The sequence below is a fragment of the Somniosus microcephalus genome, chromosome 2 (genome assembly GCF_052327205.1).
Source record: "Somniosus microcephalus isolate GS21.2 chromosome 2, FLI_Smic_1.0, whole genome shotgun sequence".
NCBI lineage: Eukaryota > Metazoa > Chordata > Chondrichthyes > Squaliformes > Somniosidae > Somniosus > Somniosus microcephalus.
Window position 1 is genome coordinate 136,273,246 of NC_140988.1, and position 13,048 is coordinate 136,286,293.

General features: G+C 46.8%; 1 protein-coding gene across 3 annotated transcripts in view; it reads left to right on the plus strand.

Moving 5' to 3' along the window:
• The first annotated feature begins 1,066 nt into the window (after positions 1–1,066).
• The window catches only part of LOC147122966 (synaptopodin-2-like), a 155,134-nt gene continuing 143,152 nt past the window's right edge, over positions 1,067–13,048 (plus strand). Inside the window, exon 1 of one of the 3 annotated variants that reach the window (XM_085962836.1) lies at positions 1,067–1,354. In XM_085962836.1, the coding sequence (XP_085818962.1) occupies positions 1,250–1,354 (105 nt within the window). In that variant the 5' untranslated portion in view covers positions 1,067–1,249. The remainder of the gene's footprint in view (positions 1,355–13,048) is intronic. The other 2 variants (XM_085962817.1, XM_085962827.1) reach the window with 2 other exon arrangements.

Consider the following 13,048-nt stretch of genomic DNA (forward strand, 5'->3'; position numbering starts at 1 on the left):
ACTGCTCCGATCGCTGCGCTAATTCCGGCGCCCAGGCGAGCTTGGCGCCCCGTTTGTGGCTCCACCGAATTTCTCCCCCCTAGGATTCTTCTGCAAGTGTCTTACTAGCATTACACAGCTCTTCAATTGATTTGATTTTTTCCCTTTTCTCCTCTCCTCCTCACTTGAAGGTGCTGCCTGTACCAGCATACATTTTCACAGGTGCCAGCTGCTGTCAGGTACCTCACCCAAGTGGCCATTCTTCATATGTGAGCATAGACAGTGAGAGTCAGCAGGCTATTTGACTGCAAGGGCATCACATCTGGGCTGATGTCCTCACCCGATGTCCAACACACCTGTTTCCAAGCAGGGGTCAATGGATTGTGATCAGCAGCAGGCACCCTGGCTATTTTTTTTGCCTCTCGAGCCTAAAGGGTCTGAGATCAGTTATAATGCCCTAGTTGCTGCTAAGATCAGCTAGCTCAGCAAAAACCAGGGATTAAGCTTGGGATCTCACTGGTTTGTACCAGAACTCAATAGCAGACTGCACGGGGACATTTACCCATCAGGGGAGCTTGATTTGACTTTCATAAGAGGTCAAAGCTCACCTAGATTTAACTTCCCAGTCTTTCCATGTAAGTTGTTGTAGGGAGGGATTCTTCTGCCAAACAATAGTCTTAACCAATACCTCTCAATGTATTTTTTGTAGCTGGCCATGTTTTCAAATTGCTACAGATTACAAGACAGTGCAGAAGAGTACTCAGCTCTTTTTCTCCATTGTGCAGTTTTCAGATGTTCTGCTGTGCTGATTGTTAAGATCTCTGAATTATCCTACTTTCTGTTTGTTAAGTTACTTTCTGGATATTTTCCCAGTGGGTTTCAACTGAACTGCTTTGTGTGTTTTTATGATGTGGGAGGAGTTTATTTCTGGATGGGCAGGGCTGCCCTCTGTTTGGAAATAGTAACTGCTCTCAGTTTTTCCCCTTACATTTCCTCCTCTTGTTTATCTTGAGCTGGTCACTGGTTTGCTGCAGTGTGTCTCGTGTGTGCACAGCTTTCTGGATAACTTTCTTTGGATGGGGCTGAGCTGCTGCTTCTGACGTACGTTGTTCTGTGGTGCTGTAAGTGGTTGGTAACTGTTGAGTGACTGCCTCTCCTCAGACACACTGAGCTGTATCTCCAACCTAGAAAGCAGCTTCAATCTGACCCACGCTCCATCTTAGCAGTTCACCAGCACTACAGGGAGGAAGCTCTATAAAGATTCACCTCCATGGGCATTGGGGATTATGTCTGTGTTGCAATCGATGGTGGAGCACCCTGGGGTTTCAGACTGCAAGGTGGCAAAGAGCAGAAGCAGCCTTTACAGGTCTCAAAGGTAAGCAGAATGATTTAATTGAGATGCACATAATGTTCACCAAAGGCAAAATATTCCAATGTAACATCCTGGAATGCTTTCAATATAGTTGCTGGAATTGGGTAATAATTTTGAGACTGTGTACATTTAGCATAAACTTTTCTTAAAATCTGTGGGATTCACAGAATGAAAAACAACTACGTAGTTTTCCTTTGGAATTTTTTTGCAAAGGTTATCAAAGTGTAACTGTGAGCCATTCTTCCGCATTCAAAGACAATCTGATTCTGAATCCTGTAGTGAACACCAAATCATAAATTTCAGAATTCATCCGATAAGGCAACTGATCATAAAAGTCTAACAGTCGGACCCTGATAAAATCGTCTCATTTCCCACCAGAAGGAATTCTCTTACAGTGAAGCAATGAAAGTAGATTACTTCTAAAAGTTGACTAAGATGAAAATAGTATTATCAGCTATAATCTTAAAAGAGGCTTCCTGTTACGTCTTATTAAAGAAGAGATTATAGCCTGTGGGCTGTTTTTTTATTTTTTGGTGTAGGTGAATGAATATTGAATCTTACACTGGGCAGCTGTGTGGATCTGCTTTTGATTAAATCACACCAGTTAAATAGCATGAAACGCATTGCCGAACATTAATTGACAGCACATTGTTCAACTTTAGGGGAAAATACCAGCATTCAAGAGGGCGGGAGTAGTATTTATGTTCATTAGTCTATATTTAAACTTTTGCTTAATAGCAAAATTTGTGTTTGAAAGTGACAGCAGAATAAGATGCAAAACTCATTCTACCCTATAGTGTAATGCATCACAGATGGTCAAAAAGTTAAAATAATGCAATAAACTGATGGATCTACTGGATTGGATTGAAGATTTACTGCATTATTTATTGGTAAATAATATTTTTCAGTATTATATATTTTTTTGCAACCTGGCTTGGTTTTGCAGTGCTTGAACAGTTCCAGTGATGTAAAATCTATGGGTTGCTGCACTGTGCTAAAGTCCTTTATTTGAAAGATACAATCATAAGAATGGAAATGTATTTGATTTTAAACCAGCATGATGATTTGTGCTGTTGTATGTGTTTACTCTGTTGTTTTTATATTAGATAAAATATAATGAAATTCTTTGTACTTTATAATTTGTTAATAAGGAACTTGAAATTCTAGTATTTCTATCTTTATTAACAATGTTTGAATTACTGTTAAAAAATCAGGAGGAAACATTACCAAATCTTTTATTTAAATTTTGTAGCCTATAAATGTGATCTTAGATTTAATCATGAACTGTTTTAGTGTTCAATGCCAGTGTGATGCATAGGACATCATTAACAGCTTTTTTTAAAGCAATCTGGTTAAATGGGCTAACTAGTGATCCAAAAAGTTGGAGATAATTACCAAGCTACACTATTGAGAAAGTGGAAAAAACAAAAGTTCTAGAAGTGTGACACCTAGCGAATCTTTTGTGTAGTTGCAACATTAAAAAAACCCTGCAGGGCAATTCATGCAGAAGCTTGAACTATATTACCGTATAATAACAACTTCATAATTGCACGACAGGGTTTAGTACTCTTGATGATGAGATTATTCAACAACTGATTCGGCTGTCAGGATTTATTCTGGACGTTTTAGAAATATTTGCATGAAGAAGTTATTCTAGTTATTCTACACTGTTTGCAAAAAATGTATACTTTGTAGTCGAATTTGATTAAGTTATCCAAATTGAAGTTAGGTACAGAGTGCAAGAACCTAAAATAAATATTCTCACACAATTTTAGTATTGTACCAGTTGAGGTGCAAAGTTCAGTTAGGCTGGTGTCTGATAAATCATCTCTTAGCCTTACGTCAGGATTTTTGTGGCCTTTTTCCGCTCCTTACAAGGCTGGCAGCTTAACCATTATTTCTCAGAATTTGTTGACATTTTTGACAAATATCCCCCATGGTGATGAATAATTGATGAAGAAAGCACTCTACCATCATTATAACCCAGTCATTAAAACTCAAGAATTAGTTAGCAGTGAATTTACAACACTATTTCAGAAGTTTAAGTAGAGTCTTTGATCCCTGCTAGAAAAAGAATTTACACCTCTTCATTAAAGAAATTCACAGTGTTTGGTGGGAGGCGACATTTGTTTAGGCCCGTTTTAGGGTGCAAAATGGTCAGTGCGCTGGGAGCGTCACCAAGAGCCGGAGGTCTGAGGCTTGTCCAAAACTGGGCCTCACCTGAATAATTCTGGTGAGCTGCAGGTGCCAATCGGGCATCCACATGCAGTTTGCCAGTTTGCTGCAGATGTGGCACTCGCAGCAGCTCTTAGGTAGGTCCTGGGGGCGGTGGGGAAGGGGCGAAGAGTTGAGTGCGGACAGGCAGTAGCCTGCAGCATTGCTGTGGAACCAGAAGGAGCAGGAATGCTCCTCCTGGCTCCTCATTAAGGTCAGTTAGAAATGAAAATCTCACCGTTTGGTTGATAGCCGCTGATTAGGCCACAGAAGAACACAGAGAATTGAGCGGAACATGTCTGGCACATACTCTGTTCAGTCTCTGATGAATTTCAAAGGGGGGTCCTTAAGCACGTGTTAGGCCCCTCATTAGCATATGTAAAGGGGCTAATGCTTCTTTAAGGTGGCTGTCAGGGATGCCTCCCAAGCTAATGTGGCATCGAATATATTTCAGATGCCCTGTGGGCACGGGATAGCACCCTACGTAATTCGACCTTATTGTCCCTGTTTCATGCTTGAGAAACGGGCAAAATGAGGACCAATTTTTGCATCTGCTGAATACCCTGCTGCAATTCAAAATTTAAAATGGAATCTCCTCTTTAAGAAGAATTATTGGTTGAATAAAAAATAAAAATACTTCTCCATCCCCATCAAACCGTTTTTTTTACAAATGTGACTCCCAACCTCCCACCATAACTGCGACGAGTGATTGCTGGAAGCCCCAGAGAAATGGCGTGAACACCAAAAACGGGCTTTCTGCTAATCATCTTCCATATTGCAAGTGATTGACAGAGCCTTGTGGAAATTCTACCCAGGGCTAATATAAGGGATGGTGCAAAACTGAGTCTATTTGGTTGACATTATGGAATAAGCAGGGTAGGAAGTATATTACAGAGCACCAAACAGCAGAAAGGAGATAGAGGAAGAAATATGTGGAAACATTATAGGAATATCAGGGCCATCTGTTCTTTTATGGACATCACCGAAAGAGTTGTTAGGTTGTCTGAGTGCTTTGCATGGACAACAGTACAGTTGTAACAGGTTGAGAGGAAACAGCTAGTGGCACGCATACTTGGCACAGCAGGGTATTTTTGGGTTGCCTTATCTTCACGGTTCTCTTCAAGATTGACCCCTTCTTCCTGATTCGAACCCAGGCTTGGCAGGTACTGGAGACCACATTAAGGTGATGAATTTCTGCAGAGGTTCTCCCACTTCCCTAAAGAAACCCTACAAAAATTCACCCCTAAGCCCTTGTAATATTGTATTACCTGCAGCACGGTGCACCTGTAATCAAAGAGAAACCTGTGATTTTCCAGCTCCAGGCCAGGCCCAGCCCGGGGAAGCAGGGTATTCCTATGTGGTGATTTTCAACAATCTCTCATTTGCTTCTTGGTCTATGGGGATCCTGAGAAAAGCCCTTGTACCAGGTGCCCTTCACTGTGGCAGCCAATGGTCATAGTCAGAGCAAAAGGAGGCAGAGGGCTGAGAATATCCTCTCACACCTTATTAAAATGAGAATGCTTGGCCTACTACAGGCACAGGCCCACTGATAACACTGGGAAAGCCTTTGGGAATTCCAGCAGGACACCAAGGAGGAGGAGACCTGATGTCCTCTTTTTCCTCTTCTTTCAGTCTGGGGAACATAAATTTCCCAGGCACAGTGAAGAGGAAAATGTACCTCATATTCAGTCACCAGCTTTCAATCATGGGCCATGAAATTCGGCACCTTAGTGCCATCTGAGAAGGCCGATTTCAGAGAAAAAATGGCTGCCACCTCACTTCCGCCCACTTCCAATGGTCCCGTGGTAACTGCCATTTTATGCAGCTCGGCAGCGCAGCCATTGCCTGTGCTCGCTAGAAAAATGGTAATGGGGCAGATTATGATGTCAATCAATGTGCAATGCTGATTTGATGCATGACCTGCCATTTTCGATGTCGCCACTCCATTCAACGCCCTCTCCAAATCATGAACAGCTGAACATGCATTTAGCAGCAGGAAGGGCCCTCCACCAGCGCTATTTAAAGGGATCATCAACAACTTGCAGGTAACTTGCTTTTTGATTTCTACTGGCTCTGTGTAAGTTTGTGCAACTGTTTGGAGCTTTCTACAATTAGTTAAAGTTGTTGAGGTGACAGGGAGTGGTGCTGCAAGTGGAGGATGCCTTGCTTCTGATTTAAAGGGTACTGCTCACACCACTTGCTCCCAGTCAAGGGGGCTCCACTTGCAGTCACCCTCATGCTGGAGTATGACAGGGAGATTGCAGAGGCAGCAAAGAAGAGGACAAGCTGCTCACAGAGGGAAGAGGAGGAGGGGCAAGAGGGCTCTCAGCAGGAGGCCTTACCCACCTAGGATCCTCCGACAGCACTTCTCCTACCTGCACTTAAGCGAGGAGCAGTGTATTAGAAGGCTCCGCTTCACCAAGGAGGTGGTCACAGAACTCAGCCACCGCCTACAACCAGACCTGCAGCCTCAGAGCAGGGTGACGACGGCACTGCCAGTGGCCCTCAAGGTCACCGTTGTAAAGTCTGTGGGCTGAAAATTCAGTAGGGTTAGCGCCCATTTTGCGGCGCTAGAGGGCCTAGCGCCGCAATGATAGCCTTTTCTGAAATTCACTTCGGCGCTGCCATCGGCGTTAGCCAGTTGCGCTGCGCCGGCACCGATGACGTCATCGGTGTGCGCAGCATCCCGGTTGCCGTGGCAACGCGCCCGAACGCCGAAATTCAGTTGCGGCCGCCTCGCCCGTGGCAGCCGCAACTAAGACTCTGGCAACCGAGTCTTACACAAGTTAGCGCCGGCGCATTAAGGTCGCGCGGCGGCCGGCCGCTTTCCCGCCGGCCGCCTGCCCGCACCTCCCTCCCCGGACTCCTCCACCCCCCCCCCGCGGAACAGATGCGTCTGGCCTGCAAGCCCGGCACTTGTCCGAGGTGCTGGGCTCATTTTTGAAAAAATCAAACGGCCAGCGATCGGGTGAAGGCAGCGCCTCCTTAACGGGAGGAGGAGGCCTGCACTTCCCCAGCCTGCTGCACTGCATCGGGTGCCGCAGCGCCGGATTAGCGCCGCAATGCGGCACTCAGCGCCCATTGGGAGGCACTCACACCCGCCAGTAGTGCCGGCAGCTGTCTGGGCGCGGCGCTACTGAATTTTTGGCGCGTGCAAGGGAATTAGCGCCGCCGCTAAATTTCCGGCGCTAAAGCCCTGGCGTGGCGTCAACTCAATTTCTAGGCCTGTGTGTTATATGGCGAATTAATACACAGACTACAAGAGTAACTTTAACAGGACTTTACTATTCGAAGGTCAGGGCGAATCTGCCCAATAAACCCTTACACAGCACTTATATACCGGTGTGGTCACCACCGGTATTACAGTATACAGTAGCCAAGAGAAAGTAGTGCAACCCTTAAAATAGTTCTCTTAAAGGTGGAACGTTACATACACTACAATCCTCCCTTTTTAGGTTAACAGTATATATATATTCCCATTAATATAACATCATAACATATATACAACTTTATGTAAAACAGTTCACAGATTCAGTCTCTCTGGAGGCTTCCTGACTCTGTCCGGATAACGCCTTGGTGGTGTAGTAGTTTTCGGTGGTGTAGTAGGTTCTTCTGGCAAGGTCGATTCTGCTTGAAGGACAGTGTCAGGTTCATCTGATTCCAGTATTACCGGATCGGAGGTAGATGCTCTGGGTATCTCTGCTTCAACATTAGGCGTAGAGAGTTGTGGAGTAGGTTGGCCCTTTGTGGATGACTCTATGATCTGGTCAACATGGCGCCTTATTATGCTTTCACCAATGTCCACGGTATACATCAGCGGTCCTAGCCTTTTTCCAATAGTTCCAGGCTGCCATTTCTCGGTACGGTAGTCCCGGGCCAAAACTTGTTGACCTATCTGGAAGGTTCTAGTTGGCCTTTCATTCATGCCTTGAAATTGCCGGTTCTCTACGTCCCTTCTGACGTTTGGCTTAATCAAATCCAGCCGGCATCTTAGTCTTCTATTGCAAAACATCATGGCGGGAGTTTGGTTTGTGACCGCATGTGTGGCATTCCTGTACGCCAACAAGAAGTTATCTACCTTATGTTGTAGATTTATGTCTTCATTACCCATGGCCTTTATGGCCTTCTTGAAGGTCTGGACAAACCTTTCAGCTAATCCATTGGTGGCGGGATGGTATGGGGCGGACGTGTAGTGCTTAACCCCATTGCTTTTTAAGAACTTCCTGAATTCTTCGGACACAAATTGCGGTCCATTATCAGAACAGATCTGTTCCGGCAGCCCATTCCTGGCAAATATGGTCCTTAATACTGTGATGGTTTTTTCCGTGGTGGTGGAGGACATCTTTATTACCTCCGGCCACTTGGAGTGTGCATCCACCGCGATTAAAAACATTGAGTCCATAAATGGACCAGCAAAGTCGATATGTACCCTTTGCCATGGAGATGAGGGCCACTCCCATGGATGCAGAGGAGCTTGTGGTGGGGCGTTTTGGACCTTCTGGCATCCTAGACAGCTCTTGGTTATTTCTTCGATGTCTCCATCAATACCTGGCCACCACACAAACGCTCTGGCTAGGTTCTTCATTTTCACTCCACCCAGATGCCCCTCATGAAGCTCCTTTAGCACTTTATGCTGGAGTTTGGGTGGAATCACCACTCTAGATCCACACATCAAGGTTCCTCGGCACACTGACAGCTGTTCTCTTCTTTGCGAAAATGCTGGCAACATTGGTTCGCCATGTGCTGGCCATCCCTCCACCGTTAAATCGTAGACTCGTGAGAGAGTCGGGTCATTTCTTGTTTCCTTTTCGATCATAGAATTTGTTACTGGTAGACATTCCACTATGGTTGAGTGGAACATCTCCACTGGGTCCACTGTAGTCGCCTCTTCTACCACTGGCAACGGTAAGCGTGATAACCCATCAGCATTTCCATGCTGTTTGGACCTTTTGTATTCGATGTCATATTGGTGTGCCCCTAGTAACACGGACCACCTCTGTAGCCTTTGCGCTGTCATAGTGGAAACGACCTTGTTAGGGTTGAATATGGATACCAACGGCTGGTGGTCTGTCAGCAATGTAAACTTCTTGCCCTGCAGGTAATGATTGAATTTCTTTACTCCCCACACAAGGCTGAGAGCCTCCCTATCTATCTGAGCATAATTGCGCTCAGCGGAGGTCAATGATCGGGATGCAAATGCGACTGGCCTTTCCGAGCCATTTGGCAACTTGTGTGAGAGTACTGCTCCAATACCATAAGGGGAAGCATCACAAGCTAGACGAAGAGGTAGCGTTGGATTGAAGTGAGCCAACACTTCCTCAGAGGTGATCAATGCCTTGCTTTTGCGGAAGGCCTTCTTACAGTCCTCGCTCCACTTCCATGGTACTTCTCTCCGCAACAGAGCATTCAGCGGGTGCAGCACCGTGGATAGATTTGGCAGAAACTTATGGTAATAGTTAATCAACCCCAGAAACGACCTCAACTGTGATACATTTTCCGGAGCGGGGGCCTTCACGACAGCTTCGATCTTTTCAGGTGACTTGTGCAGGCCCTTTTGGTCAATGACATGACCACAGTACGAGATCCGTTTCTGGAAGAACTCACATTTCTGGCGGTTAGCTCGAAGGCCATATTCCTTCAACCTGGTGAGCACCAGTTTCAAATTTGTGAGGTGTTCCTCCTCGTCCTCTCCCGTAATCAGGATATCGTCCAAGTAACACTGAGTGCTTGGAATACCCTGTAAGACCTGCTCCATGGCCCTCTGCCAAATTGCTGGAGCCGAAGCCACTCCAAAAACCAGTCTATTATATCGATACAAGCCTCTGTGCGTGTTGATTGTGAGATACTGGCGCGACTCTTCCTTGACTTCCATCTGTAAGTATGCTTGCGCCAGGTCTATCTTGGTGAAGTGTTTCCCACCAGACAATAAAGCAAAGATATCCTCAATCCGCGGAAGCGGGTATTGTACCGTGTGAAGCACCGGATTAACTGTGATCTTGAAGTCTCCGCAGATGCGGACCTTTCCCAGTCCCCCTGGCTTGTTACTCGACGAAGGCTTCATGACGGGAACAATGGGCGTGGCCCACTCACTCCAGTCCACCTTAAACAGTACCCCTGAACGTTCAAGCTCTTCCAGTTCTGCCTCCACAGCAGGTCGTATCGCGTAAGGTACCGATCTGGCTTTGAAAAATTTGGGGCTTGCATGTTCTGCAATCTTGATTTTTGCCTTAATTCCTCTCAGTATTCCCAGTCCCTGCTGGAATACCTCTTTAGCCTCGTCCAATATTCTGGACAATCGTTCAGGTTTGACATCTTTCTTTCCGGAATCTACCATCATTGTGTTTAGGGAGTGCCAGTCTATCTTTATTTTCCTGATCCACTCCCGCCCCAGAAGTGGTGGACCTCCCTCGGGTAGTACATATATGGCCATTCCTTGGTGTTCTTTGCCCTTGTGTCTCACCTTGGCTTTTATCTTTCCGATGGGGTATACTTTATGCCCCGTGTATGTCTGCAATACTATCTCCGTATCCCGTAGGGGAATATGTTTGAATAACTTTTTGTAATCTTGCTTATTCATGACCGTCAACGCTGATCCGGTGTCCACTTCCATCTTCACTTGGACTTTTGCAATCTGTAGTGTGACCCAGATAGTTTGTCGGTCAGTTTCCTTACTCACATTGTGAATCCTCAGACTACCCAGTTCCTTGCTGTTGGAGTCTGAATCCGAATTCTGTTCATCTGAACTCTTCACAGTCACCTTATGTACCTTTCTGTACTTCTTCTTCGGTGACTTATTGTTGCTGGTCTTCTTTCCTGACCGGCATACTTTAGCTATGTGACCAAGCTTGCCACATTTTCTACATTCCTGGTTTTTAAACCAGCATTGGTTCTGGTCGTGTGTTGTCTTCCCACAACGATAACATTTCGTTGTACCCGAAGTCATTTGATCCACGCTGAGTACCGCTGTCTTCAGCTGCATCTCAGCCGTGCCTCTCGCTGCGGCTTCGTGCGATGCTGCAATAAGGACAGCCTTATCAAGTGTAAGATCGTTCTCTTCGAGCAGTCGCTTTTGTGTTTCTTCCTTCGACATCCCACACACGAACTTGTCTCTCAGTGCCTCTGTCATATTTTCCCCAAACTGACAGTATTTTGCTAGCCTACGCAGTTCAACCAAGTACTCCGCGTTGCTTTCCTCTTTTAGTTGCGTTCTCACGTAAAATTTAGATCGTTCCGCTAACATCAGCGGTGTGGGGTTCAAATGATCCTTCAGGACAGCAACAATATTAGCGAAAGACTGATCCGCCGGTTTAGCTGGTGATAGAAGATGCTTCAATAGCCCGTATGTCTTCGCACCCATTGAGTTTAGTAAGGTTAGAGCTTTATCATAATTTGCTATCTTATTGACCTTACAATATATCTCGATGCGTTCTCCATACGTGGCCCAATCTTCCACATCGGAATCGAAATCGTTGATGTTACCACGCTTAGGCATCTTCACAATCTTTCTGAGAACAACAACGAAATTTTTCTTTACTTTTTAACTTTTTTTTTCAAAAATGGCGGTTTCCCGCGCTTATCTTCTACCCCGCCTCCGAGGATGGCGGTTTCCCGCGCTTGTCTTCCTCTGGCGGGGGGTAAGCTTTGCCCTCGGGCGACGACCGCTGGCTTTCGGGTTTCGCAGCCTGCGCGCCGGCTTCAGTTTATTCTGAAGCTCTCCCGCTCGCTCGGGCTCTGTCTCTCCCTCAGCGGCTTTCAATCGCGCCTCCCCAGCCCTCTCGCAGTCTGGTCCTTTCCTCCCCTGGCTGCGGCTGAGTTCTCCGCGGTTTTATTTATTTATTTCTTCCCGCGCCTTACGATCCCGGTCGCAGCGCCTCGCGGCCTCGGTAGCTGCCCGGCCTTTTTCGCCGGTCGCGGTCGAGCTGTCTCCCGACGCTGTTGCGTCTCCCAGCCCGCTTGTAGCCCGGTCTCTCACACCGGCTGCGTTCCCGCTTGTACCGCGGCTTCCGTGCCCTACGCTGCCCCAGTCTCAGCGTCTCTGGCCCCGACTTCTGTCCGGCTCCTTTCCCCCGACCGTGGTCGAGTTCACCGCCCTTATCCTCCGTTTCTTTTTATTTCCCCCCTACTCACAGTCAACGTGGCCGACTTGCTTCTCGTGGCTGATCGGCTCACTCACCACCGTGACAGAAGGGACGATCACTGCCTGTTGCTGATGGAAGGCTTCGTGTCTGAATTCTTCCTTCTTCCTTGCTCTGCAGACTCGAGTCTTCTCTCAGCAGAACGACGAGGGCGGATGCCTCTTCTCGACGCTCGTTAACTGCTTCGGATGTATCGCTGCCGCAGGGTAAGATCGAACTCGTCGCCACTGTAAAGTCTGTGTGTTATATGGCGAATTAATACACAGACTACAAGAGTAACTTTAACAGGACTTTACTATTCGAAGGTCAGGGCGAATCTGCCCAATAAATCCTTACACAGCACTTATATACCGGTGTGGTCACCACCGGTATTACAGTATACAGTAGCCAAGAGAAAGTAGTGCAACCCTTAAAATAGTTCTCTTAAAGGTGGAACGTTACATACACTACAACTGTGGCCCCCAAATTTTTCGCCACTGGATCCTTCCAGTCTGGAGCAGGAGACATAGCTAACATCTCACAGTTTGCCATCCATTGCTGAATCCGGGAGGTCACAGAGGCTCTCTACACCAGGAGAAGGGACTACATTGTCTTCTCTCTGAACAGAGAGAAGCAGGAAGAGTGCACATTTTCCCTATGGTGCAGGGCGCCATCGACTGCACACACGTGGCTTTGTTGGCATCGCATATTAATCCTGAGATGTACCGCAACCGCAAAGGCTACCACTCACTTAATGAACAGTTTTGGTGTGCGACCATGCCCAGCACATCATCATGGTGAATGCCCGGTATTCTGACAGCAGTCATGATGCCTTCATCCTGCGGCAGTCCGGTGTGCCAACAACTTTCCAGCCACCACGTCAAATCTGAGGGTGGCTGCTCGGAGACAAGGGGTATCTGCTCTACACCTGGCTCATGACTCCCCTCCGCAACCCCACCACTCGTAGCCAGCATGGATATAATAAGAGCCATGCTGCCTTGACCACTCAGGGGGAGCACTCTGGTACATGGTGGAGTGGGTGTCCCATTTCGTTGTGGTCTGCTGCATGCTCCACAACTTGGTCATCATGAAGGCGCAGCCCTTGCCACCAATGGTTCTATGACCACCTCAGGAGGAGGAGGAGGTAGAGGAGGAAGGGTGGAGGCAGGCAGCAGATCCCCGTTCCGGATGGGCTGTCCATGAGTGCCTCATCAGAATCCGGTTCACCTGAATGAAACCCCAGATCCCTCATTGCTCACCACTTCCCCACCTTAACATTCCTCTGTCACAGAACATTGCAGTTGACATGAGAGCCACCACAAAACAAACATTCCAAACATACTTTATAAATGAATCAATGCAAACTGCA